Source organism: Callorhinus ursinus, unplaced genomic scaffold, assembly GCF_003265705.2.
Source record: "Callorhinus ursinus isolate GAN/ISIS: 27379988/994484 unplaced genomic scaffold, GSC_fseal_2.0 scaffold16, whole genome shotgun sequence".
Classification (NCBI taxonomy): domain Eukaryota; kingdom Metazoa; phylum Chordata; class Mammalia; order Carnivora; family Otariidae; genus Callorhinus; species Callorhinus ursinus.
In genome coordinates, this window is record NW_027397078.1 from 29097905 (window position 1) to 29125624 (window position 27720).

The 27720-nt window shown below is 39.8% G+C and overlaps 1 protein-coding gene across 4 annotated transcripts in view; it reads right to left on the bottom strand.

Moving 5' to 3' along the window:
* PPEF1 (protein phosphatase with EF-hand domain 1) overlaps positions 1 to 27720 on the bottom strand; it is a 112880-nt gene that overhangs the window by 28003 nt on the left and 57157 nt on the right. For 3 of the 4 annotated variants that reach the window (XM_073902024.1, XM_073902023.1, XM_025857824.2), the window contains 5 exons: positions 26320 to 26366; positions 12371 to 12537; positions 9458 to 9494; positions 8680 to 8829; positions 4953 to 5102 (listed from right to left, as the gene is read on the bottom strand). In XM_073902024.1, coding sequence (XP_073758125.1) covers positions 4953 to 5102; positions 8680 to 8829; positions 9458 to 9494; positions 12371 to 12537; positions 26320 to 26366 — 551 coding nt within the window. Of the gene's footprint in view, positions 1 to 4952; positions 5103 to 8679; positions 8830 to 9457; positions 9495 to 12370; positions 12538 to 22410; positions 22565 to 26319; positions 26367 to 27720 lie in introns of those variants that run through there. The other variant, XM_073902025.1, reaches the window with a different exon arrangement.

The window sequence follows — 27720 nt, forward strand, 5'->3', positions numbered from 1 at the left end:
CCCTCTCCCACTCCCCCTGCTTGGGTTCCCTCTCAAGCTGTCTCTCTCTCTCTGTCAAATAAATAAATAAATAAATAAATAAATAAATAAAATCTTTAAAAAAAAATATTGGGAATGAGATTCTGGTCCATTTTACCCTTTCTCAGCTCTAGTCATGTACATGGAGACTGCAAGATGCCTCATCTATATTGTTGGGGTGGTGGGAAGTTTTATTACAGAATAATGACCCCCCGTCTCCTCCCTCCCACTTCTTAAGGCTCCATCTCTCTAGAATTCTAAACTTATCTAGGCTTCCAGAGGCGAGAATTTTCTTTTTGTGCAACTCCAATCTCTTTGGCATCATCCTTTTTATTCACCATCCTAGAAGTGCTTGTTCTAACCTTTGGTCTTTGGAATTTGGATGTCAGAATTTAAGGAAGCATCCTTTCCAACTTGCTATAGGTTGTCTCTTGTATTTACTTGATTTTTAAATACTTTGGACGCACAAGCCATTGATGAATTCTATTTCTCTCTCACTACCCCTTCTCTGTCCCTCTCTATCCCCTCAGCTCTCTCTTCCTCCTCATTGATAAGAGGATATTTTGACAACAGAAATCACATTTTAGTCAATATTTTCAGCAGTCAAGGTATAAGAGTACGGAGTCAAGAAATAGAGGCTTCTGAGAGCTAAGCAATTAGAAGAAGGCTGATGGTTCCATGATACTAGTACCAAGAGCAGACCAGACAGAAGTTTCACAGACAGATCAGGGAAAGGGGCAGATGAGAAGAGCCCTCCTAAGGCCAGAATAAGCCTCAAGGATTGTCATACCCTGCCCCTGCAAAGGAGACTGACTTTAATGGGATCAGATTGTGGAGCTATTTGTGAGCCCCAGAGCATTGTTAAGAACAATAGCCCAATCAGCTAGCAATTAGTGAAGGCTAACAGCTGGGTATGATACAAATAGAGGCAGATGGGCCAAAGCTTAAAGGGGAAGTCAGGGAAAGAGACAGTCAAAGAGAGCCTACCTAAAACTACAATGACTCCCAGTAGTCAGGGAAACTGTGTACATACTCAAGGCAGCACCCTGTGAAGAGTGACATCAGAGACTGCACACTGAGAGGTCACAGACTTCACTGAACTAGTCAAGACAAGCCCTAAACAAATAAATGAGTGAAAACGCAAATAACAACAAGCCCCAGAGGAGCATGGGAATAACTATCTAGAGTTACTACAGTATGTTACTTAAAATGCCCAGTTTTCAACAAAAAAGTTACAAGACATGCAAAGAAAAAAATACACAGGGAAAAACAAGCAGGCAATAGAAATTGCCTTTGAAGGGATTAGATGTTGACTTAGTGGACAAAGATTTCAAAGCAACTATTATAAATATATTCAAAGACAGATAAGTACATTCAAAGACAGACACATATAGATATATATAGAGCACTCCACTCGACAGGAATGGAATACATTTTCTTCTCAAGAGCACATGGAACATTCTCCAAGATAGACCATACACTATCCATAAAAAAAGCCTCACTATGTTTTCAAAGGATTTAAATCATATAAAGTACGTTCTCCAACCAAAATTGAATTCAAGTAGAAAGCAATAAGAGAAAGAAATATGAGAAATTCACAAATATGCAGAAATTAAATAACATGCTGCTAAATAATATATGGGTTAAAGAAGAAATCACAAGGGAAATTAGAAAATACTCTGAGATGAATGAAAATGAAAGCACAACACCACAAAATTTACAGGATGGAGCTAAAGTAGTAGTTACAGGGAAATCTATAGCTTCATTACAAAAGGCAAGAGATCTTGAATCAATGACATTACCTTTCACCTTAGGAAACTAGAAAAAGAAGAGCAAACTAAATCTAAAGCAAGCAGAAAGAAGGAAATAATAAAGACGAGAACAGAAATAAATGAAGGAAAGAATAGAAAATAATAAAGGAAGTCAATAAAACCAAAAATTGGTTCTTTGAAAAGATCAATAAAATTAACAAACCTTAGTGAGACTGACCAAGGAAAAAAAGAGACTCAACTTACTAAAATTAGGAATGAAAGAGGCGACAGCACTACCGACTTTATATATATATTTAAATATATATATTACAAACAACTTTAGGCCAACAAATTAGATAAATTAGATGAAATGAACAAATTCCAAGGAAGAGAAACTATCAGGACCACCAAGATAAAAACCACTCAAGAAGAAATACAAAATCTGAATAGAACTATAGCAAGAAAAAGATTGAATTAGTAATTTTTAAAATTCCTACAAAGAAAAGCTCAGGCTCAGATCACTTCACTGATGAATTCTACCAAACATCTGAAGAAAAATTATTATCAGTCCTTCACAAACACCTCCAAAAACTGGAAGAGGGGCTAATGCTTCCCAACTCACCCTATGAGGCCAGTCTTACGCTAATACCAAAGATATCACAAGAAAAGTACAGAACAATACCCCTTATGAATATAGATGTAAAATCCTTAAAAAAATTAGCAAACTGAAGCCAGCAACATATAAAATGGATTACACACCATGACTAAGTAGGATTTATCCCAGGAACGTAAGGTTGGTTTAAATCAATCAACATAATACACCATATTGATAGAATAAAGGGGAAACCCCACATGATCATCTTAATAGATACGAAAAAAGCATTTGACAAAATCCAACACTCTTTCATGATAAAAACATTCAACAGAGTAGGCACGGAAGGGAACTTCCTCATGATGAAGGGCAGCTAATATATAAACAAACAGCTAATATACTTAATGGTGAAAGACTGAATGCCTTCCCCTAATATCAGGAATAAGACAGGGATGTCTTATTTGAATAGAAGCACACTTCTATTCAACGCTGTACTAGAGGTTCTAGACAGGGTGATTAAGGAAGAAAAAGAAATAAAAGGCAGAGAGCTTGGAAAGGAAGAAGCAAAATTATCTTTATTCACAGATAACATGCTCATGTATATAAAAGTCCCAAGGAATCCATGAAAAATCATTAGAATGAATAAATAGGCTTATCAAGGTTCACAACATGAGATCAGTATACATAAGTCAACTATATTTTGAAAGGTAATTTAAAAAACAATTCTATTTTACAATAGCACTGAAAGTACTTTGGAATATTTATTTTCAACTTGAGCAAAACAAGCGCCTCCATGTACATTATTACAAAACACTGTTGAAATTAAAGATCTAAATACATGGAAAGACATTCCATGTTCGTGGAATTGGAGATATAACATTGTTAAGATTGCAATAAGAACACAGATTCAAAGCAATTCCAGCTGTTTCTTGGTAGAAATTGACAAGCTGTCCCTAAAATTCATATGGAAATTCAAAGGACCCAGAACAGTCAAAACAATCTTGAAAAAGAACAACAAAACAAAGAACACATATTTCCCACTTTCAAAACTTTCTACAAAGCTATAGTAATCAAAACTGTGTAGTACTGTTGTAAGGCTAGACATATAGATCAGGGAGTAGAACTAAGAGTCTAGAAATAAACCTTCATATTTATGGTCAGTTGATTTTTGATAAAAAGTGCCAAGAAAATTCAATGAGAAAAATCCTTTTAACAAGTGGTATTGAGATAACTGGATATCCACATGCAAAAGATTAAAGCTAGACCTCTACCTCCCACATTACACAAAAATTAACTCAAAATGGATTACCCAAATTGAAGAGCTTAATCTATAAAATTCTTAGAAGAAAATATAGCAATAAATCCTCATGACTTTGGGTTAGACAATGGCGTCTTAGATACAACACCAAAAGCAAAAGCAAAAAAGAAAAAAATAGATAATATTAGATTTCATCAAAATTAAAAACTTTCGTGCTGCAAATAATACCATCAAGAGAGGGAAAAGACAGTCTACAGAATAGGAAAGAATACCTGCAAATAATATCTCTGATAAGGAATTTATATCCAGAATATATGAAGAACTCTTACAATGCAATAATAAAAAGATAAATAACTCAATTTTTAAAATGAGCAAAGGATCTGTATAGATATTTCTCCAAAGACATACAGAAGGCCAATTAGCACATGAAAAGATGCTCAACATCATTACTAATTAGAGAAATGCCAAAACCACAACAAATCAAAACCATAACGAGATTCCACCTCATACCCACTAGGACAGCCATAATCAAAAGGAGAGGATGTGAAGAAATTGGAACCTTCATACGTTGGTAATGGAAATGTAAAATGGTGCAGCCATTTGGGAGAACAGTTTGGAAATTTCTCAAAATGTTCAACTTAGAATTATCTTATAACCGAGCAGTTCTACTCCTAGGTATATACCAAAGAGAAATGAAAGCATACATCCACAGAAAAACTGGTATGTGAATGTTTATAGCAGCATTATTCATAATAGCCAAGAAGCAGAAACAACTCAAGGGTCTACCCACTGATGAATGAATAAACAAAATGTAGTATATCCACACCACAGAATATTATTTAGCAATAAAAAGAAACACAGTACTGATACATCCTACAACATGGATGAACTTCAAAACATTGAGCTGAGTACAAGAAGCCAGACACAAAAGATCACATATTGTATGGGTCCATTTCTAGAACATGTCCAGAATAGGAAAATCTATAAAGACCAAAAGTAGATTAGTGGTTGCCTAAGGCTGGGGGAGGGGGTGGTTGGGGAGAGAATGGGGAGTGACTAGTAATAGGTATGGAGTTTCTTTTTCAGGCAATGAAAAAGTTCTAAAATTAGATTGTCATGACAGTGGCACAACACTGTGAATACACCCAAACCAGTGAATTATATACTTTAAATGAGGGAGTCCGTCTCAATGAAGCTATTAAAAGTATAGTGATGAGTTCAGAAGGAAGAATATGCTCTGCTTATAAAGGTGAGTCACTTGTTATGTATCTAAGGGATAACATCATGTATGCCGCACCTTCACTGCCACTTTGGGGAACACTTTGATACCTACCTGTTCCCATTCATGCTTTGTTAACTGCTCAGAAGGGGATCCATTTGTTTTGAGTTCCCGAGGTATAAGAGTTGCACCTACTTTATTTTTCTTCAAGTCAGTATCGTGGTCTTCAACCAAGGGAATTGGTGGCATCAGCACAGATTTCATCTACAAAACAAAGTCACACTTTAGCCAACCCTATGTTTCATGTGCCACATGCAGAAACTTCAGTGCCAGTTGCCACTCTGTCTCTGTTGCTGTGCCTCAACCTGATGAAGAACCCGTGTCTCTTAAGGCCACTTAGGATCAGGATACTTTGCCCAGCTCCCCCCTAAAGTACCACACCATCATTTTCTCCTGGAAGCCCGGCTAGCCATCCTTTCTCACACCCCCTGCCAGGGAGTTTAAAGAATTCTAAACTAGAATCTTAGTCTATAGAATCTTCCTTCTCTGTCCCTCTGCGTTGACACCCCCACCAACCCACCCACCTTACCAAATGCCTTTAATGAACCTAGAAGGAGGTTGTCATGAAGTTCCCCCAACCCTACTCCCCGCCGCCATTAACAATCATACCACAACAGCAGGCATAACCCAGGCAGCATGGTCATCCCTACACTTAGAGGGTCCTAAGGGATGGGGAAGTGGAGAAAGTGGGAAAGGTATAAAACTGGACTTGAAAATCTACTTTTGGGGGCGCCTGGGTGGCTCAGTTGGTTAAGCGACTGCCTTCGGCTCAGGTCATGATCCTGGAGTCCCAGGATCGAGTCCCACATCGGGCTCCCTGCTCAGTGGGGAGTCTGTTTCTCTCTCTGACCCTCTCCCCTCTCATGCTCTCTCTCTATCTCATTATCTCTCTCAAATAAATAAATAAAAAATCTTAAAAAAAAATCTACTTTTGTATTTCATTTGGGAGAGTTCCAAAGGCTTAAACCTACTACTTTTGCTACAGTTCAATTGTATTTAATACAAGTATGTGCTGCCAATTCAACCTCACTCTAGGAGGGGTAGAAGACACAGGAAGTACACAAGTCAAATTTCTATCTTCTAAAACCAGGCTTATGAGTAGGTGGAACGATGACCCCCAAAGGAGGTGAAATTTGGTTTCCTGGAAAAATCCTGGCCCAAAAACTTCTCCCCAGGGGGTGTCTTGGTGACTAAAATTCAAACTTTGGTTCCAAGTATCAGGAAAGAGAGGAGAGAGTTGGAGGGAGCGAGCTTTGTGTTCAGAGCTTACTCTATGCTGTTTTCTTCATCTAGGTAATTCTATTTAATCCTCCTAACAACTCAATATAGTAGGTATTTTTAGCTTCCATACACAGGCGCAGAAACTGAGGCTTAGAAGACTTTCGTACCTTGCCCAGTCACCCAGCCAGGAAGTGGCGGAGGTAGGAAGTAAAGCTGGCTATGGCTGTCTGATGTCAGAGCCTCATGGAGTTTACTAGGTCAAGGTGGCTCTCACCTTTTGGTCTCCGCAGAGATAGTAATAGGCATTCCAGAGACCTGCTGGTTGTTTTTTTTTTTTGGTTTTTTTTTTTTAAGTAGGCTCCATGCCCAGCATGGAACCCAGCTTGGGGCTTGAACTCAGGACCCTGAGATCAAGACCTGAGCTGAGCTCAGATCAAGAGTCAGAGGCTTAACCAACTGAGCCACCCAGGCGCCCCAACACATGCTCTTCATAGCTCAAAAAGCTCTAGAGAGGGCTGGCTGCTCAGGCTCACTTCAGAAAAGGAAAAGTTTTCAATTGATCAATTGGTAGGGGTTGCCATGGCTGATTAGCGCTGTTGTCACAGGGCGGGTGCTGGTAGAGTGGGGCATTCCTGCCATGTGCTTGCCAATATTTGACTGACTAAAACATCATGTTCCCTTGCTTTTGGCTAGAATCACATCCACTTGTTATGTTAACACTATCTTGTGTTGAGCAAAATGTTTTACTGGCTTGACTATTAGCTGATATCATGAGAAAGAGGCCTTAAATGTAGGGTGACCTTAAAATGTATTGCAATTGGAGTACTTCTGAGAATAAAGGGAGGCACTATTAACAATTACCAGGACAACAGGTACAAGCCAGGAAATATGGTCATGGTCGGGTGAGGCTGGAGAGGAGATATATAAAATCACCACAGAATCAGGAATCAGAAGTTTCTATCCAGTTTTGTCTTAGGTCCGCCCTGTTTTGGTCTTAAATGTATTAGGACACATCCAACAAACACTGATCAAGTATTTACTACATCTTAGGTGCTGGAGTATTATCAGTGAATGAGAGAAGCAGGGGAGGATAGTAAATAGTATCCCAATTCTTTACTCAGTTCTGGTAACTGTTATGAAGGATAGGTACAAGGGGCTTGAGAGCAGGTAGAAGGGGACCTGACCTAGTCTGGAGGTCATGGAAGGCTTTCCAGAGGAGGGGGGTACATTTAAGCTGATAATAAAGGGATGAGAAGAAGTTAGCAGTAATACTATCTTTCATATGTATATAAAGGTATAAGGGCTCCAGAAACTCAAAGTGAATAGGGGTCACCTTTCTGTCTATATCAAATTAAATTCCAGCTCTAGACTCTACTTGCCTAGATTGGTTGGAAGTTGACTATCAGTCTTGAGGGGTAAAGGGTTCAGGTTTCTCACTAGGACCATATACGATCATCTGGTTCCAGAGCTGCTATTGGTCCTCCTATGCCCCTGGTCTGGGGGCTTTGGCTGGGCTCTGGTACAGGACAAAGATAATTCCAGTCACTCTGCAAGGCCCAGCCAAAGGAGCCCTTCACTAAGTACGGGAGCTTTACAGGCCACACACAGCCTCTTCCCTTAGAGGTTCTATACACGTTCTTGCTCTGCTTCTGTTGTACTTAATGTGATTACTCAGTTTAAAATATTTCCCCCAAAATACCCTGAGCCATTTGGAATATAAGAGAAGCCATAGCAATTCAGAAATAAACTGCTGTATGACTCCATCTATAATGAGGCACCCAAAGTAGTCAAATTCAGGGACAGAAAATAGCATGGTGGTCACCAGGCACTAGGGAAAGGGGAGAAGGGAGAGTTGTTGCTTAATGGGTAGAGTTTCAGTTTGGGAAGATGAAAAGTTCTGGAGATGGATGGTGGGGACGGCTGCACTACAATGTGAACGTACTTAACGCCACTGAACTGTACAGTTAAAAATGCTTAATTAAAGTGGTCAATTTTATGTCATGTATATTTTACTACAACATTAATCTGAAATTTTAATTTTTTAATTTTTTATTTTATTTATTTATTTATTTATTTATTTATTTTTTAAAAAGATTTTATTTATTTATTTGAGAGAGAGAGAATGAGAGATAGTGAGCACGAGAGGGAAGAGGGTCAGAGGGAGAAGCAGACTCCCTGCCGAGCAGGGAGCCCGATGTGGGGACTCGATCCCGGGACTCCAGGATCATGACCTGAGCTGAAGGCAGTCGCCCAACCAACTGAGCCACCCAGGCGCCCCTGAAATTTTAATTTTTTTAAAAATCAGGATTTTCACTTTTAGAAACTATATGAAATGCCAACCTTTCCTCGTTTTCCACTTTATCACGAAGTTAAAAAAATATATTTGCCTTATTCGGAAGTTACCCGTTCAGTTCTTTATCTTGCCATCATAGATTTTCTTAAAATTTGTACTAATTTTTGCAGTTACGACAACTACTGAAATGCAAATGAATATATATATATATATATATACCCCCTTATAAAACTCTGCGACAAGATTTATGTAAACATTGCTTCTTACTTTGTTTCTTTCTATACGGTGGAGCAAATTCAAGTCTGTGGACTCTGATATCCCACCATGTATGACCAGGATTTCATTGTCAATGATTGTACCAATTGGGAGCCAGGAATAGAGGTCTTCTAAGATTTCTAAGATTTTCTTTCCATGCATCTGTAAGTAAGAATTTGAGTAAGTTTTGTTTTTTTGGTAAGTTCAAGTTTATCACAAAATGCAACAGCTTTCATGCGAGGCAAAGGAGCAAAGGAAGTTGGCATGGAGTCACTAACCCACCAGCATACATTAATCATGTCTTTTTATTCTATGTTTGTTTGTTTGTTTGTTCTATGTTTTTGATACTTGGACATCTTGGTGCCTTGCTGACCCTGGAGGAGAGATTGCTCCTCCCAGAGCTAGTTAATGCCTAGAAATTGTCGATGAGTTGCCTTTCATATGCAAACCAACCAATCCAGAGCCCACACCCACACTCACTCAGTGAGTAAAAATCTCTTCCTTTAAGATAGTCATTTCTGTACCTGCAATGTTTTACCATAAAACAAATCCTGGGTACCTTTACAGCAACAGAATATGTTTGAATCTGTGCTGAAACTAACACAAAAGTCACAATGAAACAGCTTCCTGTTTGGTCCCGGAAGAAAATTAGGCCTCTACCCTGGCCAGGGCTTCCTGCTGTGCTTTTATTTTTACCCGGTCACCCTTCCCGAAGGCTCTTTTTTTGTAGTTCTATGTATAAACAGCAAAGAGAAGGCATTAAAAAAAAAAAAAAAAGTCCGAGTCTTACCTTATATTTATGCAAAATTTCTTTTGTGAAGCCATACCTGAAAAAAAAAAACCAATGGTATTTAAACTAATTAAACGTTGATAACTCCTACCTACGTGAGTCACGCAAAAAGGGGACCCACTGACATCTCATTATCACAAGTATGAAGAACTCAAGAAACTAGGGTTTAGTTGAAACTATTTCCTACCCAAGTTTTTGCTAGGCATGATGGGAAAGAACAAAAGCAGCCAATGACATCATCCCTACTCGGAAGGAGCTTATAGCATAGTTGGAGAAAGAAGATAAATTTTCATGGAACAATTACAAGGTGACTTTAAGACCTATGTGCTAGGTATAGGATGTGTAGATGCTGCAAGTAGTCAGAGAAGTGTGTGGTGGCAGCTGGGGGAAGCTGTGGAGGAGAATGCCTTTCATTTAGAGAGTATTTCTCAGACATCCTAAATCTTATAGTGAATGAATGAAGGCGTGGGAAGGGGGGGTGGTGGGGGAGACTGAACCGAGACAAAGAGAAGCCTAGATAGAAGACAACAAGTTGGCCCTTTATACTCTCTCTGATATAGTTCATGTAATGGTATTCAAGATTTTAATAGAAAGAGTCAGGAATTTTCATGCCTGAATAGCAATCATGAAGGGAGCTTTAGTGACGGAAATTTTTTTTATTACTTTTCCTTGCCTAAAGATAATAATATACGTTCTTAAGGCCCAACATAGGGAAGTCGGAACACAGCATGTTCATTCCGGGTATCCATGCAAATCACGTCACGTCAGGCTTCTACAATGTAATGTTATGTTTTCCGAGATGAATTCGGTCCTCTACTCCCCAAAGGTGTCTATGTTGTTAAATCCCAAGGACACCGGGCAGTCCTCATCTTTCTTACCCTCCCTGAAGCACTAAATATGGTTGACTACATCATCCTTCTAGAAAACTTTTCTTCTCTTGGATTCTGTGACAATAAACCCTCTTGGTTTTCCTCGTACCTTTCTGGGTATTCTACAACTCCTTTGCAAGTTCTTCTCTGCCTGACCTTGAATGGCGGTGTTCCTTCAGATTCTGTCCTAGGCCCTCTTCCCCCCTTAATTTCTCTCTTGGTAATCTCATTCTGGCCTAGGGCTTTGGGTACTCTGTGCCAATACTGCAGGACAATGCCTCAGGCCACACTGCATTTCTGAGCTCTGGACACATACACTCAACTACCTAATCAAAAGCACTTCAAATCACCTTACCCCAAAATGAACTTACCATTCTCTCTCATCCCAACCTCTCCTTCTTATCATGTTCCCAATATCAGCAAACAATGCCAACATACTCCCAAATTCAAGCCGGGAACCTAGAGGTTATCCTTGATTCTCTCCTCTCTCGAGTCCCCCATATCACATTACCATGCTTTAAACCATCATTGCCTAAACTCCTCTTGAATCTGTCTACTTCTTTGCATCTCCATCCCTACTACCTTGGTCTCCATGAGAATCCATCATCTGTCTCTTCAACTACCTCCTAATTGGCCTCCCACATTCAAATATTTCTTCCTGCTGCACTTAAAACACAAATTTTATGATACTCTTCTATGATTATTTTTGTTGTCCTTAGAAAAAAGTCCAAGTTCCTTTGCACGATCCAACCATGTCTTATGTCTCCAGCCCTATTAGGGACCATCCTGTCCCTCAGTCTGTGCTCCTACCCTAAAGTTCTTTCATATAAAAAGTGTTGTGTCAGGCTCCGCCTAAGTTGTCCCCTCACTGTGGAATACCATTTCTCAGCCAATACCATGGCTGTCTCTGAATTGCCTAATTCATCCTCAGGTCTCAGGCTGATACTATACTTCTATGGGAGAACCTTCTATCACCCCCCCAGACAAGTTAGGTCCCCACTTTATAAACTCATCATACTTGAAAAACCTGTTCAACCTAAGTCTTCCCTGCTAGATGTAACCTCTGTGAGGGCAGGGGCCACATCTCTTTCATTAACAATCACAGACACTAGATAAATATGATTGGCTAACTGAATAAATGAAAGGATAAGTGGCATGCCCAAATAAAAGTACTGAGCTACATTACATATAAGGGACCTCAGATAACAGTCTGGGATTTTTTTCCATCGTAGTCTTAGCATCTGCTTCCATTCCTAAAAAATTAGAACTGAAAGTCTGTACTCAAGCCAGGGGGTGAAACTGCCCCAAACACAAAACTAATCAGTTGCTGAGCTTTGATCAAGGCACCCAAAAACCTAGAACCCAAAGCACGAGACACGTCCTGCCTTCTGCTGCCCTAGAGCAAATTGGTAAAGGAGGGGCGAAGGGAGAAGAAAGAAGGGAAAGGGGAACATTTATCCCCGACTGTGTCTTTCAGGAAAACTGGGTAAGCCATTTAACCAATCTTTATTCCTCAAATCTCCAGTGAGTCAGATAGTTGAAATGCTACATTACAGCTGTTCTCAAATATGTTTATGAACAATTATGCCAGAAGCAATCACCATGTCGTAAAAAAATATACACATCAGTGAAAAACACAGCACTAGTTTCTGAGACAACATCTGAGGCAAGCCAAAAGAGTAGCAACAGAATGATCTCATCTAAGCCTGCTCATAGAACCTACCATACCTCCAAAGCTTGCCTAACACATCCAGCCAGGAAACAATTTGGCCTGTGATGGGAGGCATGGGAGGAAAAGAAAGAACATAATAGAAGGGAGAAGCAAGGACAGAACTGGAAGAAAAAATAGGAAGAAGACTTGGGAGCAACGTATACTCACTCATGAGAAGACAGAGGTGGTAAATAGAGGTAAGAATCGAGGTCTCCCTTGAGATTCCCCTCATCCCTACCTCTCTACACTCACCTCTAACTCTCTGCTAGGAACTAAACGAGGCAGTATTTTTCAGTATGGGAAAAAAAGGGGAAATCTAAAGGCCTAGGTTACCTCAGATTCATCATAAAATCTTCATGGTTCCCTCTGTTCAAGTGCAGGTCATTGGGGTAGACAAGAAAACTCACAAACAGGATCATTAGGATCTCTATGGAATGTTTTCCTCGGTCTACAAAATCACCATTAAAAATATATGAGTTGTTCCTTGAGGGGAGACCATTCTGTGGAAGGAGGAGAGGGGGGGAAAAACAAGCAGTTAAAAGAATGTACTTTTAAAGTAAGGCTTTGTACTTAAATGTCCCTGTGAATATGGAGAAAAGAGGCTGAGTCGGTTCCTCCACTGGGAAAAATCTGCTCACTAACTTGAGGTAGTTTCGCTCTTCCAGGGCAGGCATCACCTGCAAGGGACCTTGGAAGTGAAGCATTAGCTTTGGATAGGAAGATTCCAGGGGGATGGTGACTGCCCATTGTACCCACTACCCACTCTGAGTTTTCTCTTAAAAGGAGCTGATTTTTGTCCTATCAAAAATGGCTAACCTTGGGCGCCTGCACTGCTCAGTCAGTGGGGAGTCTGCTTCTCCCTCTGCCCCCCCCAATGCTCTCACGCATGCTCTCAATTTCTCTCTCAAAAATAAATAAATAAAATCTTTAAAAAAAATTTTTTTAAATGACTAAATTTATCTCTTCTTTCTCCCTTGAAAAGAGGGAAACTTCCATCCAAGGAAGAACACTGAACCAAGAGCCAAAAGTCTTTCATTCTAAGAGGCCCTATGTTTAACTTCTTTGGGCTGTGAATCCCTCAATTTACAAAAGGGGAGCGCTACTATATCCACTCCCCTCCCCAGATCAAACAAGAGAATGGATATGAAAATACCCAGCAAAGTGTAAGGTACCATGCAACTGTGAGCAGGGCTGATTTATCACCAGTACACTCTGATACAATTACACCAGGTATGGATAGCTGGCAGATATTGTGACTGCTCACTGACCAGGCCATATTAGTTGTTAAATATTTTGATTATCACTCCTGAGTATGAGATAATACTTTTAAACACAGTGTCAGTAGGAAAAAAACTGGGATCAGGACAAAGGTCTGGTCTTTATAACAGATATTGATTCATTTACTTCTGTACTACTAAACTATAAGACAAAACAAACATGCCAGACCCACCAAGCATATCATGCCTGGTAGGGAAATGGTCAAGTGCATTCTATTGCATAGTAAGATAAATGTGAATGTTTAAAAAATACATCACAAAGAGAAAAATTTAAGTACTCATTTGTCCAAATGTATGTCCCCCTTCAAAAAAGTCACCTTCAGGAAATAATCTACATATTCTAGTTATATTAATCTTTTTCAAACTATTTTCAAATTCTTCTTTTTTTAGGTTTCAAACTACAAAAGAAAATCTTATGACCTTATAGTCACTGTCCCAGTATTTATATACATTTAAAATTATTCATACCAATATAGTAGAAATGGTTGAAAAAATATATAATACAGGTCACAATATATAACTCAGGGATTCCACAAATCATCATGTAATGTAACATGTTCTGAAGACAATTGGAAACAAACAAACAAGCAAGCAAGCAAGCAGTAGTATAGTGTCCTGGGCCAGAAATAAGAAGACTTATTTGCTAGTCCAGCTCTACTATTACCCATGTGTCCTTGGGTAAATTATTTAAACTTTATGAGCTATAGTTCCCTCATCTGTAAAATGGGGATGATAACTTCCATACTTACCATGCAGGGCTACTCTGGAACTTGAATGAGACTGTGTGTATAAAATTGCATGAAAACCATACAAATGAGAAGATTCATTTTATTATGACCTCCATGTTATTTCTAATTTTAAGATCCCATTATTTTACATTTTCTTATATATTAATTCACATACGTTTATCACATTGGGCTTAAATAGTGTGAGCCAGTTGCAAAAACATAGGCTATTGCTTATCAGAACTTAAAGAATAAAAGGAAGAATTCTGCATCTCTGATACTCTTCCTTGCCTCAGCCTTCAGCTGGCTGGGATGAGTAAACCAGAGGAATCTGAGGGGTGTTAGAGGCTATTGGCTCTCTTGGGATTCTAGGGGGCTAGAGGAGCAGCAGTAGAGAGCCCTAGGGTGAGAACATGGAAGAACTAGGCCTGAGGGGACCTGCGCATCCCTTGATTAAGGGGAGACCCTGACTCAGAGCATTAGTATGGTCCTGGTTTGGGGGAGAGGGAGCTGGATCTTACTAGAAAAAGTGTAGGGAACTTCATCTCTATTTCTGAAGCTAAAAGAAAACTAACACTTGCATTTAGGGATAGCTAGGAACATAGACACTTCCTCTCACACTCTTGATGCAGGAGTAGCAACTGTTGTGCCTTCAACTATAGACAGGCTTAATCTAGCTTAAGCAGAGAATAGAAAATGAAAATAACCTAGCACTTAAGGGGGATCCAGTAACCAGAGAGGGACAGACCAATCAGATCTGCTAAAGTTCTATCACCTAATGAGCTAGAATTGTTGGAGGACAGAGGAAAACGTTATTTTAAAAAATGAGAGGACAATAAATAAAGAACAAGAAGTTAATAATTCTTGCCATTCAAGGTGTGCTTTCCAAATTTAAAATATCAATAGATTAGAGCTAATTAAAAGAAACAGTGATTGGAAAATACATTATTGACCTGAAAAAGCAAACAGATGAAAAATCTCTCACACAGATTAAAAAGCAAAATGATGGAAATCATAAGGAATGAGTAAGAAATTAGAGTTCAAAGCCAAGAGAACTAATATGGCAATAATCATTCTAGAATCAGGAAAAAGGAACAGATGGAGAAGAGGTAATAATTACATAACGAAGAGAGGGAGATTTCTATGGTTAAAAAGGGACTTCAGCCTGAAGTCTGAAAGAGCTCCTGAATCCTATGCACAATTGATAGGGGAAAAAATATCCCTATTACCTGGTAAATGTCTCAGAAGCTGCTAGACAGAAAGAGTAAGTTACAAAGGGAAAAGAATCATCCTGGCATTAGACTTCTCATATGCAGTAGTGGGAAGTAGAAGATGGTGTAACAAATCTACAAATTAAAGACAGAAAAGGACTGTGAAGCAAGAATTCTATATTGGCCAAAACATCATTAACTTCTTAGGGTGATAGATAATATTTGCAGATGTGTAAAGGATCAAATATCAGCAACAACAGAGATGATCATCAGGGTAGAAGAAAGACATATGTGAGTATGCAGTGATCTAATACCACAAAAGCAATGAACATGTATTGATTGCTTGTTATGTGCTAGACACATTTTTAGGTGCTAGAAACACAGAAGTAAATAATACAAAGTCCCTGCATTCAAGGAGCTTGCATTCAGAGAATACAGCACCCACATGCCCCATAGAGGAAAACATTCAAGAAAATATTCTAATGAAGTAACAGCCAGGGAAAGATCCAAGAGGAACAAATATATTATATAGAATATAGATGTGAACAATGAACAATGAGCCCTCCGGTATATAATTAAATATAAATATAAATCAATAGTGATAATGTGGAACTTGGATTTAAGTATACTAAGCAAGGATTCTAGAAATAGAAGAGACATTCTATGAAGAAAAACCTAATAATGGTCAAAAACTAAAAACATGGCATGAGCAGTAACTTGAATTTGCAGGGGAGGTTAGGGGAGAACAGCAAAGTCTCCACAAATCTCATCCCAATAGGGGACATACATGGAAAGTGTGAAAATAAATACATTTATCTTACTGGAGGAGAGAGAAGATAATGGTGGAAGAATAAAGTTATAGATATCTGAGAAATATACACACACATTATTTATCAGAGATGTCAGGAATGGGAAGATAACCACTATGGAAAAGAAAAGCACAGTAAAAACACCAAAGAAAACTTCACCAAAACAGCACAAAGAAAAGGGAGAAGATGAAACATAGTGAAATAAGAAGTAAACAAAGTAAAATAGAAGAAAAACTTCCAAAAATATCTGTTGTTATACTAAATGTGAATGGGTTAAATTCTCCCATTAAAATACCAAGATTACTAGACTATATTAAAATACAAAACTCAGGAATATATAGTTTGTGAGAAATACACATTAAAAAATATAGGTAAAGAGAGGTTGAAAACAAGGTAAGTACAACAAAGAGAAAACAAGAATGTAAATATTAATATGAGACTTAAGAACTTAAGACTTTAATTTTAAGAATTTAAGGTTAAAAGTGCTAAACATGATCACAAAGCAACATTACATAATACACTTATGAAGAAGATACAATTCATGAACTTGTATTCAATAAACAAACGAATGAGTTTTTGCTTCATATATTTAACTACAATAAATGCAAGAAGAAACTGTTTAAAAATACAAACACAAATACAAAATTCAGATTGAATTATTGGTTTAAAATAATGTCTACAAATAATGTCTACAAATTCTTGACACTCCTTTTAAAAGGTGAAGCCTAATTTGCCTCTTCTTGAATGTGGGTTGGATTTAGTGATTTGCTTCTAGTAAATTGGAAAAAAAAAAAAAGCAGGAGCGACAGTGTGCAACTTCGGAGACTAAGTCATAAAAGACACTACAGTTTCCTGCCTTCTCTCTCTTTTGCATCACTCACTCTGGGGAAAGCCAGCTGCTATGTCATGAGAACACTCAGGTACCCTATGGAGAGGCCCATGTAGCTGTTCTGCCAATAACCAGTGAGGAACCAAAATGCTGTGCCTGCAGCCCTGTGAGTGAGCAATCGTGGAAATGGGTCCTTGAGCCCCAGTCAACCTTTCAGATGAATGCAGCCCTGGTCAATAGTTTGACTGCCACCTCATGAGAGACCATAAGCCAGAATCATTCAGCTAAGCTGCACTCAAATTTCTGACCCACAGAAACTGGAAGATACTAAATGTTTATAGTTTTAAGCCACTAAGTACTGGGGTAACTTGTTACGCAGCAATATATAATATACACATTTAGACAGATATATTAGAAACTAAATATGTGGAAAATTGAATATTTAATCAATGAACTTAATTTAATAGGTAGATACAGGAGGAACTTTACATCCTATAGAGAGTATAATTAATTTTTCATATGTCCAAAGAGATTTTATAAGAACCAATCATGTACTTGATTTCAAAGAAATCCTGAATAAATTCAAAATAATAAACATTTCATAGGATATATTCTCATATCATAATCCTATAGTGTTTGAAATAAATAATAAAAATATGATTTAAAGAATTCTAGCTCCTTTAATTAAGATCCTTGGAAATTTAAAATTGTCATCTTAACAAGCATTAGATCAGAGAAAATTAAAAGAAAATTACAAGTTCGATAGAAGGGTCAATTAAGACTAAAAATAGAAAAGATGTGTAGGGGGGGCACCTTGGTGACTCAGTCGGTCAAGTGCCCAACTCTTGGTTTCAGCTCAGGTTGTAATCTCATGAGTCATGAGACTGAGCCTCTCGTTGGGATCCTGCTGACCAGGGGAGTCTGCTCAACTAGAGATTCTCTCCCTCTGCTCCTCCCCCCACTTGCTCTCTCTCACACGTGCTCTCTCTCTCTCAAGTAAATAAAATAAATCTTAAAAAAAAAAGAAAAGATGTGTAGCTTTGGGGCTCCCGGGTGGCTCAGTTGGTTAAGCGACTGCCTTCGGCTCAGGTAATGATCCTGGAGTCCAGGGATCGAGTCCTGCATCGGGCTCCCTGCTCAGCAGGGAGTCTGCTTCTCCCTCTGACCCTCCCCCCTCTCATGTGCTCTCTCTCTCTCTCATTCTTGCTCTCTCAAATAAATAAAATCTTTAAAAAAAAAAAGAAAAGAAAAGATGTGTAGCTTTAAATGCTTTCATTATTAAAGCTTAAAGAAGATGCACATGAAAGACTATTCATCTCAAGAAATTAGAAACAGAACAATAAAGTCAATCAAATAAAGCTAAAAGCTGGAATTAGTGAAATAGAAAGCAAATAAAAAAGAAAAAATACATAAATCTAAAAGATGATTCTTTGAAAGAACCAATAAAATTGATAAACTCATCATGAGCCTGATTAAGGATAAGTAAAAAAGAGAGAGAATTTAAAAATATGTAACGGGGCACCTGGGTGGCTCAGTCAGTTGGGCATCTGCCTTTGGCTCAGGTCATGATCCTGGGGGCTTAGGATCAAGCCCTGAGTTGGGCTCCCTGCTCAGCGTGGAGTCTGCTTGTCCCTCTCCCCCCTGCTCATTCTCTCTCTCTCTCTCCCTCTCTCTCAAATAAATAAATAAAATCTTTAAAAAAAAATTAAGATTAGGGTTGCCTGACTGGCTTATCAGTAGAGCATGTGACTCTTGATCTCGGGGTTGTGAGTTTGAGCCCCATGTTGGGTGTAGAGATCACTTAGAAATAAAATCTTTTAAAAAATATGTAAGATTAAAGAGTAGGAAAAAAGATGTAGAGAACTAGATAAAAGAGTTACATATATGTAAACAATATAACATCGACATCTATGGCAATGTACTTTTACAGTCTAGAGAAATGGAGGATTTCCCTGCAAATAAGAAACTATGAGAACTGAGAACTGATTCAAAAGAAGTAGAAAACTTGAACAGTACATCTCCCTGTGGCTTTGTAGCAGAGCTCTATCTCAATTTTCAAGAGCAAATAGTTTTAATGTTTTTTTTTTTTAAGAATTTATTTTTATTTGACAGAGAGAGAGAGAGACAGTGAGAGAGGGAATACAGCAGGGGGAGTGGGAGAGGGAGAAGCAGGCCCCCTGCCAAGCAGGGAGCCCAATGCAGGGCTCGATCCCAGGACCCTGGGATCATGACCTGAGCTGAAGGCAGTTGCTTAATGACTGAGCCACCCAGGTGCCCCAGTTTTAATGTTATTTAAACCAATGATTCCTATCCTTGGTTATACATCGGAATCATGTGGGGGGCTTTTAAAAGTCCCTAGGTGTCCATCAGAGTCTCTGAGAGTAGGGCTCACATATCAGTAATTTTTTTTTTTTCCAATTCCTTAGGTATTTACAATGTCAAGTTTGAGAACCAGGGCCTTTAATTATTCCAAACCATAGAAAAAGATGAAAATCTTTTCAATTCATTTCATGAAACCAGCATAACCTTAATATCAAAATACGAGAAAAGCATTCAGTGGTTTAAAATTATATTTATTATCTTTGGATAGTAAACATGTTTTCCACTGTGATGACAAAATTTCTTCTATTAGAACTTCTCATCTCCAGTTAAACCAGACTTTGTAGGTATTTCACCTCTACCACGGGCAAAGAATAATGAATTCCTTTAGTCAAACCTAATTTTAAGCCCACAATAGTAATGGTCACCTAGGCCATCCACCTTATATGCCACCCTTAACATCCAGTGAGTTCTAACCTTTTCAAAAACTTACACATGTTGTCAAAAGACTAAGATTTGTGATAATGAAGCTCATTCGATAGAATATATCACAGTCTCTGGAAGTGATTCTAAAAGGAGTCTTAAATGTCTACTGAACTCTTGTACACATTAAGTCTCTCAGAACAGCCACTTCAAAGAAGGCAAGACTTATTTGAACTTATCAGATCTGTCCCGTTGGCTCAGGATTAGTCATATTACTTTATACAGTAGGAGTTCAAATACATTTTTGTCTTAGAATAATAAGGAAAGTAGAAAATAGATAAGAAGATGAGGAGCGGGCACCTGGGTGGCTCAGTCGGTTAAGCGGCTGCCTTCGGCTCAGGTCATGATCCCGGAGTCCTGGGATCGAGTCCCTCATCGGGCTCCTTGCTCAGCAGAGAGCCTGCTTCTCCCTCTGCCTGCCACTCCCCCTGCTTATGCTCTCTCTCTCTCTCTCACTCTATGTCAAATAAATAAATAAAATCTTTAAAAAAAAAAAAAAAGAAGATGAGGAGCTAAGTGTCCTTGTACATAAAGTCTCTAGGATACTTAGGCTTCCGGCTACTGAGATTTGACTGGGTTTCCTTCAAAAAAGCAAAAACTTTTGCTATAACCCATCCTTCACTCAGTTCCAGTAAACCAAACTCTCTGGCTTGTTCTGCAGCTGATATACAACAAACCATCGGTGACATGGAAATGATGTTGACAAATATAGAAACCCCAGGGTAACTACAACTCTGAACAGCATTCAGATGACCTGAAGGGGAAAAAATAGCAGACCACAACTAATTCACTTGAATAGAGAAAAAACAAGATGTTTCCCTATATTCTCACCTATTTTCTACTGAAGTATTTTATGATAATCATCTAGATGTTATGCCATTTTTTTGCACTTTTTCCCAAGGCACATCAAACAATACCCTCTGGACCGCAGCTCCACATGATTTTAATTTTTATTTCTTTTTCAAACCCTGTTTTAGAGATCTCTTCTTCTGATTGCAACATACCGTCTTAATCTCCAAAGAAAAAGAATTGACTACTGTGGCAGCGTGCAGCATGTCAGCGAAAGAGAAAAAAGAAAATATTTAATGACCGTCTCAAGTGGAAAATCATGGGGATGGAGGGTGGGGGATGGTAGGGAAGAGAGAAAGAAAACGAAAACAAGGTGGCATGGCTTCCAACGGACAGCATCAGCGTGCTGCCCACAGGGTCAAGAGGTAATTAGCTTCTCTCTGTCCGTGTGCACCTCTTTTTGAGCTTCAGGAGGTCTCCACTCAGAGCAACAGTTTAACAAACCAGTTTGCCAATACGTGATCTAAACTTTCAAGCTTTCCATTCAATGAGGGAAAAAAATGTCTTGTAATTTTAGCAAGGCTAATTGAGGCTCTGAATGAAGTATTTCACAATGGTCATTCTAATTAAGCAAAAGTGGCTGATTAAAATTAACCTTTTCAGAAAATAAAATCTAAAAATATAACTTAACTAATACCATGTAAATTGCTTCACTTGATGGTATTTGAAGCCATATAATGCTGAGATGCCCTTTTAGCAAAGGTCTGTCATGGTTAACAATGAGGAAAGCATTCTTTTCAAACCCAAATAGGATTGTAGCTGAAAATGTCTAGCTTAGTCTTAAGGTGCTAAATGATACAATTTGTAAGGACAACCAAATATGAAAGGAACCAAAATCTCAACATAAATAATCAAAAGCAATCACTGGTATGAATCCCATTATTTATTACAGGGCACCGCAAAGAGTGTGCGAGAATAAAATCTTTTCCGATCCTCCAAAACTTTCCTTCATGATTTTGGCACTTACTAAATGACTACAATTCTTTGAACAGGTTGTCTTAAATGTCACCTCCTCCAGGAAGTCTCCCATGAGGTGAGGTGCCCCTCCAACATGCTACCTTGGAGACTTGTGCTTCTCCTTAGCGTTAATATGTCCCACCCTGACCTGTCTTGTCTTTTTACTAGTTGACCTTCCCCACTAAACTGTGATGTCTCTGGGCCTGAAAACTGCATCTTAGTCACACTGTCTTGCCAACCCTTAGCAGAGCACCTCATTCATAACGGGTTTAATAAATACATGTGAAATGAAGAAAGTTCATATTCATCTTTGTATCTTCACAGTTTTCATATAGTGCCTTGAACACTGGAAGGACCAGATAAAAGTGTATTAAATGAATAAATCTGTGGATAGACTCACTTTTGTATATGATTGGTTATAAGGATTTGAGTCTTGAACCAAACCAACCGTTTGGATGAAAACAGTAGTATGGCAAGGCATCTCAGGGTCCCTCCACTGTAACTCTCCCTCTCAGGCTATGCCTTTGGTTGGCCTTGGGCCAGCCCCATTCCTGACAAGGAAGAAATGGCCTAGCAAAGTACCCACTGAAAGATGAATATCAATTTTGCCTTAATCCAAAGCCTGGGGGTTTCCTGGTTTCTCTTTTGGGTTGACTGAGAGGAATCAGTCAAAGCATAATATAAACTTTAGTGATTCACAGCTCCAAAGATCTCCAACACTAGTTTGCCAAACCGTTCCCTACAATTCAAGCTCAATCAGAATGTGAATAAAATGCATGGTGAAAAATTAAATGAGAAAAAATAAAACAAACATCAGATGATAATTTTACTAAACAAATCATAATAAAATAAGGATAAGTGAAAGCAAGGCCACTAGCTGCTTCTAAGTAGGAGGTAGAGAGTGCGAGGCTTACCCTGAGGCGCCTCAGTCCCGCGTGCTGCTGAGGATGAACCAGAGGAAAGGGCCACACACGGGGCATTCCACAAAATCGGGAATCAAAACCACACTGTTGATGCACTGAGTTTTGCAGTGAGCATCATCCACCATCACAGAAACCCTACCATTTCCTGAAGTAATTGAGAGATGGCTTAGGTCAGAGCTGCCACCTGCTGTCAACCCCATGTGAGGCCACAGAGAGAAGTCCAGCACCCCCCCTTTCCCTGCCTTGTTCGTAAGATGTGCGTTCTTTCCCCCTCATCTACTTCCCTGGCCCATTATGCTTCTCTCAACTCATCTTCCTTTCCCTCCCCTCGTGTTCTTTTGTCCTCCTATACCTAAGACCCAATAATGATACTCACTCATACTGTAAGTACTGCTAAGATGAATTTTCCAGATCACTGAAGCTTACTCCTTTAAAAGCTAAAATGCGTTTTTAAATTACTTTAACCATTTTAACTCAGGGTTTTGAAAATGCGCCATTTGTCCTCTCTACTTCTTAACCGAGTATGCACCACACAGCCCTTAACCCTTTCTTGACCCTGCAGGCTTGTCGATCTAAGCACCCTCTCAGGTACTTCTGAGAAATACAGAACTCTCCTCCTTGTACACATTTCCTCTCTCACACTTAGAGGTCTGGGTCTCCTCTGTCACTAGGAGCTTTGCTTGTCACCCTTGTCCTCCTTTCTCACTCCTGCCTTTCCCCCTCCCACTCCCTCATTTGCTGGGGTGGGGAGCAGACCGGCCTCCCTGTAGCAAGAAGGTATGTATCAGATGGGATTTTCCGGATACAATGTTCCCTGGTCTTTGAGTAAGGGCCTGGGGTCCGTCCTGTGAGGAAAGTTCCCTGGATTTGTGACAGCGATTTCAAGAACTTAGAGACCCTTTCTCCTTAATTGTGTGGGTTTGGGACCACAGAGGAGAGCCAAGTGAAGATAAGTACAGGGGGGTTCGCCCCCTGGAGAGGGGGCTGTCACTGCCCTTGGTATTCAGGTACAAACACTGTTTCCCGAACAGTGTGTGTGCCTGGTTTCAGGCTGCACTGGACCCTTGCCTCCTATTATCATTCCTCGTTTAAACTTCAGATAAAAAGTGAAACAGAAAAAGGCAAAATGCTGACTTTTGTGAGTGAGATCATCATGTGAAGGAGCTTACTCAGACATGCCCGCGTGACCGCCCTTTCCTCTCGGGGCCTGCAACCCCGGACCCTCTCTGCCCTTGCTGCCCCTAAGCTGAGGGGCTCGCCATCATCACGGGCCCACTAGGCCCTTTTCCCCTCTCAGACGCCATCAACGACAGCACCTTCTCACCTTCTAAGAGTGGAACCTTGCTGTTCTCAGTGGCTCCTCCCTCAGTTGCCCCTTTCAAACCAGGCAATTTCAAGATTCTGCGGCGCATGGTTTATCCCACATCTGAGATGCATTTTAGCTGCTTCTCGCTCATGCCTGTTAAAACTTGAATTCATATTTTCCAAACATCCCTCTCACCTCCCTCCCCCCAAATTCCTCCCAAAGGAGAGTGCCCTACTCTTCCACTGCTGGACTCTCAGCCTCCACTTCTGGAACACTGTCGTTGGTTAACTCTCAAAATACCTCTTGCTTTCATGTGAATGCTATATTTTCACCTTTCGTTCTTTTTATGGTACTCCTTACCACCCACCTCCTCCTGTTCAGTCTTTACGTTAGCACTTTCCAGTTTCATATGTTCCATACCGCTCTGCCGACAGAGTTAAAGAAACACGTTGTGATTCTCTTTTCTCATCTGTCTACTCCCCAAGTCCTTTCCCTGATCACATCTTAATCTCTTCAACTACCTCTCAAGAAATTTGCATTTCTAAATGCCTCAGAAGTCATTTTTCCCATCTCATTTACTCAACTATTCTCCCTTTTATGTATCTCCCCAAACCTCTAAAAACATAATCGCTGGATTTTCTCTTGTGGCTGTTCCCCACTCCGATTGTCACTGTCAGTGGTAGTGGGACTGAACTTCTGAACACTTACTATGGCCCCATGAACTGAGTTAAACAAATCTCATTCCCCAAACTGTGTTAACTCCTTAGTGTCCTCTCACCAGTCATTCTCCCACCACTCCCACAGCTTTCCAATTTGGCCGGTAGAATCCCCATTTCATGGTAAATAAACTCTCTTCTGCCTTCAACTCATTCAGAAGACTTCCCTCTTGAAATCTGGGCCCCCTCTCCTCCCCCCCCCCCCCCCCCCCCCGCCAAGAAGGCTGATGGACTCCTCACATGCTCCTCAGAGCCACTCTTTTATAAAAGACCAACATTTTGCCAGCCTTGGCTAGAAGCCCCTCCTCCTTTCCAGCCCATGACCTCTGACTAGCCTTCCTTCCCCTGCTCCTCACCTCACAGTCCTGTGGCCAACTCACTTAACACACTTGCTTTCCACATCCTCGACCCCCTCATCTCCCATAGTCTCTTTCACTGTGTTCAGCCACCCACCTTCTAGACTCCACCGTGGACACGCTCATCTCCTAGGACTCTCCCCCGTATAACTTCCCACCCTTCCTGCTTCCCAAGGCCCTCGCCCCGACCTGTCTGCTCCCTTGCTCAGAAAGCATGCCGGTCCTGCTGTCCTCCCATTTCTCCTAGTTGGCTGGCCCATCCTGACTTCTCTTCCTTCCCCGCCCAGCTTGGATTCTGGGCTTGATCTCAGGAATTGCTCTTTTGCTAGCACCGTCAGCTCCCTACCAGAAAAACTTTGGCTGGTCTTCCTGGCACCAACCTAACTTCCTGGGCAGCCTAACTTCCTCTGCTCCGGTTCTCCGGCTACCAGGCTCTGGATCCTTGCTTAGGTCTCCTGCAGTCTCCACTGAATGTCCTAAGTGCCAGCTCCATTCGTCCACTCCTGGTTTGGCCCACTCCATTCCCTTCTAAGCTTCCACTTGAAATGAATGAAATTAAAACCTCGCATTTCTGTTATAATTTATTACCTTAAAAAATGCTTTTGGATATTCGTTATTTTATCCATAAGACAGCCTTTTGTGGGGTGGAAGCTCAAGAATATTACAGCCAAAAAATAAAAAATTGAATTTCACGGAGGTTACGTGGCTTACTTAAGCTCTCACAGTCTCCAAAGAGTAGAAATGATTGGCCATCATAATAATCAGAATATATTTTCTTTCAACCACTGGAGACACCTATACTGTGCCCAGTTATCCAACATGCTAGCTGTGGGGACTGACACAGGGATCAACAAGAGACATAAAGGGATGAAGGCAGAGGTCACCTCAGGATCAGTTGTCCCAGAAGCAAATATTCAGGTTGTCACTGCTGGCTCAGAGAGAGAAATGAATCCCTTTGTAGAGATGCAGAGAAACCCCATGCCAGCCACGCTGCTCTGTGGCCTCTGTGTGGGCCCCCACAGCCGAAACCCAACCAATGGAGAGGAGTCGCAGCGCTGAGCTCAGGGATGGTGAATCAGGGTAGAGAAGAGAGCAATTTGGAACTTCCTAAGTGGGGCACTCCCTTCATACATAATGAGCGTGCTTCGGAAGAGAAGACTGGTGTGTGACACGCTCACTCCTGAACAAAATAAAAACAAAACAGATCGCTCCCCTCCCCATTCTGTGCCATCTAGACATTTACGATGTGATAAAGACCATAAGTATAATCAGGTGCAAATCCCACTGGATATATAGATAACTGTAACATCAAAGACCCGGATTAAATTTTTTAAAGATTGTTTTGGTGAAATATGTGTTACACGGCTGAAAGATAACCTTCTATAAATATTTCGGCTTCTTAGAATAAAGCTGTTACATACATCTGTATTTGTCCATATCCCTAGTAAAACCAATGTTGTTATCTGCCCTAGGACTGCCTCCCCCCACAAAAATGCCACTATTTAGCAAAATAATTATTTACCTTATAGAAGATCAAAAAAAGATCATCCAGTTTCCCATGTAAATCACCTGGAGTGCAAATGAAAAATCACTATTCAGTAGGAAACAAGAAAATGCCGATTTCGTTACAGAATTTTGAAACTGAAATGCTGCCAATATACTCTAAGTATTCTCAGGGCATTGGGGTTTTACCCTATGATGGTATTAATGCAACAATTTGTTTTCATAGCTCCCTTTTTATCCCCTTTCCTATGGGGGACAGCATCTGATGTTACAATTACCTGTTCGCTCCTGCCATTTACACAGTGCTTAGCTTCCTCTACGCCAAGCACTGCATTAAGGGTTTACATGAATTATCCTGTTCAATCCTTACAACAGCTCTGTGAGATGGGTATTATTTTCATCATTCTGAGGTTACAAAGGAGGCTCAGGGTAGTTAACTGATGCAAAATTACCCAGCTACCAAGTATCAGAGCTAGAATTCAAACCCAACTTTATCTCACTCCAAACTCAAGCTCTTAGCGATTATTTGGTATTGTTTACACTGTAATCTGTGGGAGAGCTGCAATAGTATCTGTCAGTTGGCATTAAATCCCCAGTGCCTCTCATAGTACCTGGTACATAATAAGCAATCAATAAATATACTTAATTGCTAAATGCACAGCTTTTTCAAAAGCTATGTATTTAAAGCCATGTATTAGAGAATATGCTCCAGCAATAGCAACTAAAATTTAAAAATTGTGAGTTGACATTCTTTTGATGAGACAGTTATAGGAAATAAAAATGAAAGCATGGCTTTATAAAACTCAGCTAACCAAGGGAAACCATATAAATATAGGAAGCCATTAATTAAAAATTAAGAGTGACTATATTAGTCAAAAGCCCTATTTGGACAAATATTTCTAGGTAAACTATCTGTCTTTCATAGGCTCTGATCATTAATTTTTATTCTTTGCATCCAACTTGATTACCAAATAGAATTTAATATAGAAATACCTTTCCTCGGTTTGCTTGAAATCCCACAACCAAAATTAACCAAATATATGCAACAGTAGCCTCCGATTGTAATGAGAATAATAAAATAAAAGTCCTACATCACCAGCACTTATTTATAAAATGACTATATTTTTTTAAATTTATTTTTTATTTTTTTATTTTTTAAATGTTTTACTTATTTATTCATGAGAGTGAGAGAGAGAGAGAGACAGAGAGACAGAGAGAGAGGCAGAGGGAGAAGCAGGCTCTCCGTCTAGAAGGGAGCCCGATGCGGGACTTGATCCCAGGACCCTGGGATCATGACCTGAGCCGAAGGCAGACACTTAACCATCTGAGCCACCCAGGTGCCCTAAAATGACTATAATATTAAGAGCATATTAATGCTGTTGTATACTTAAATCTCATTGCTTTCCTATGATCTTACTCC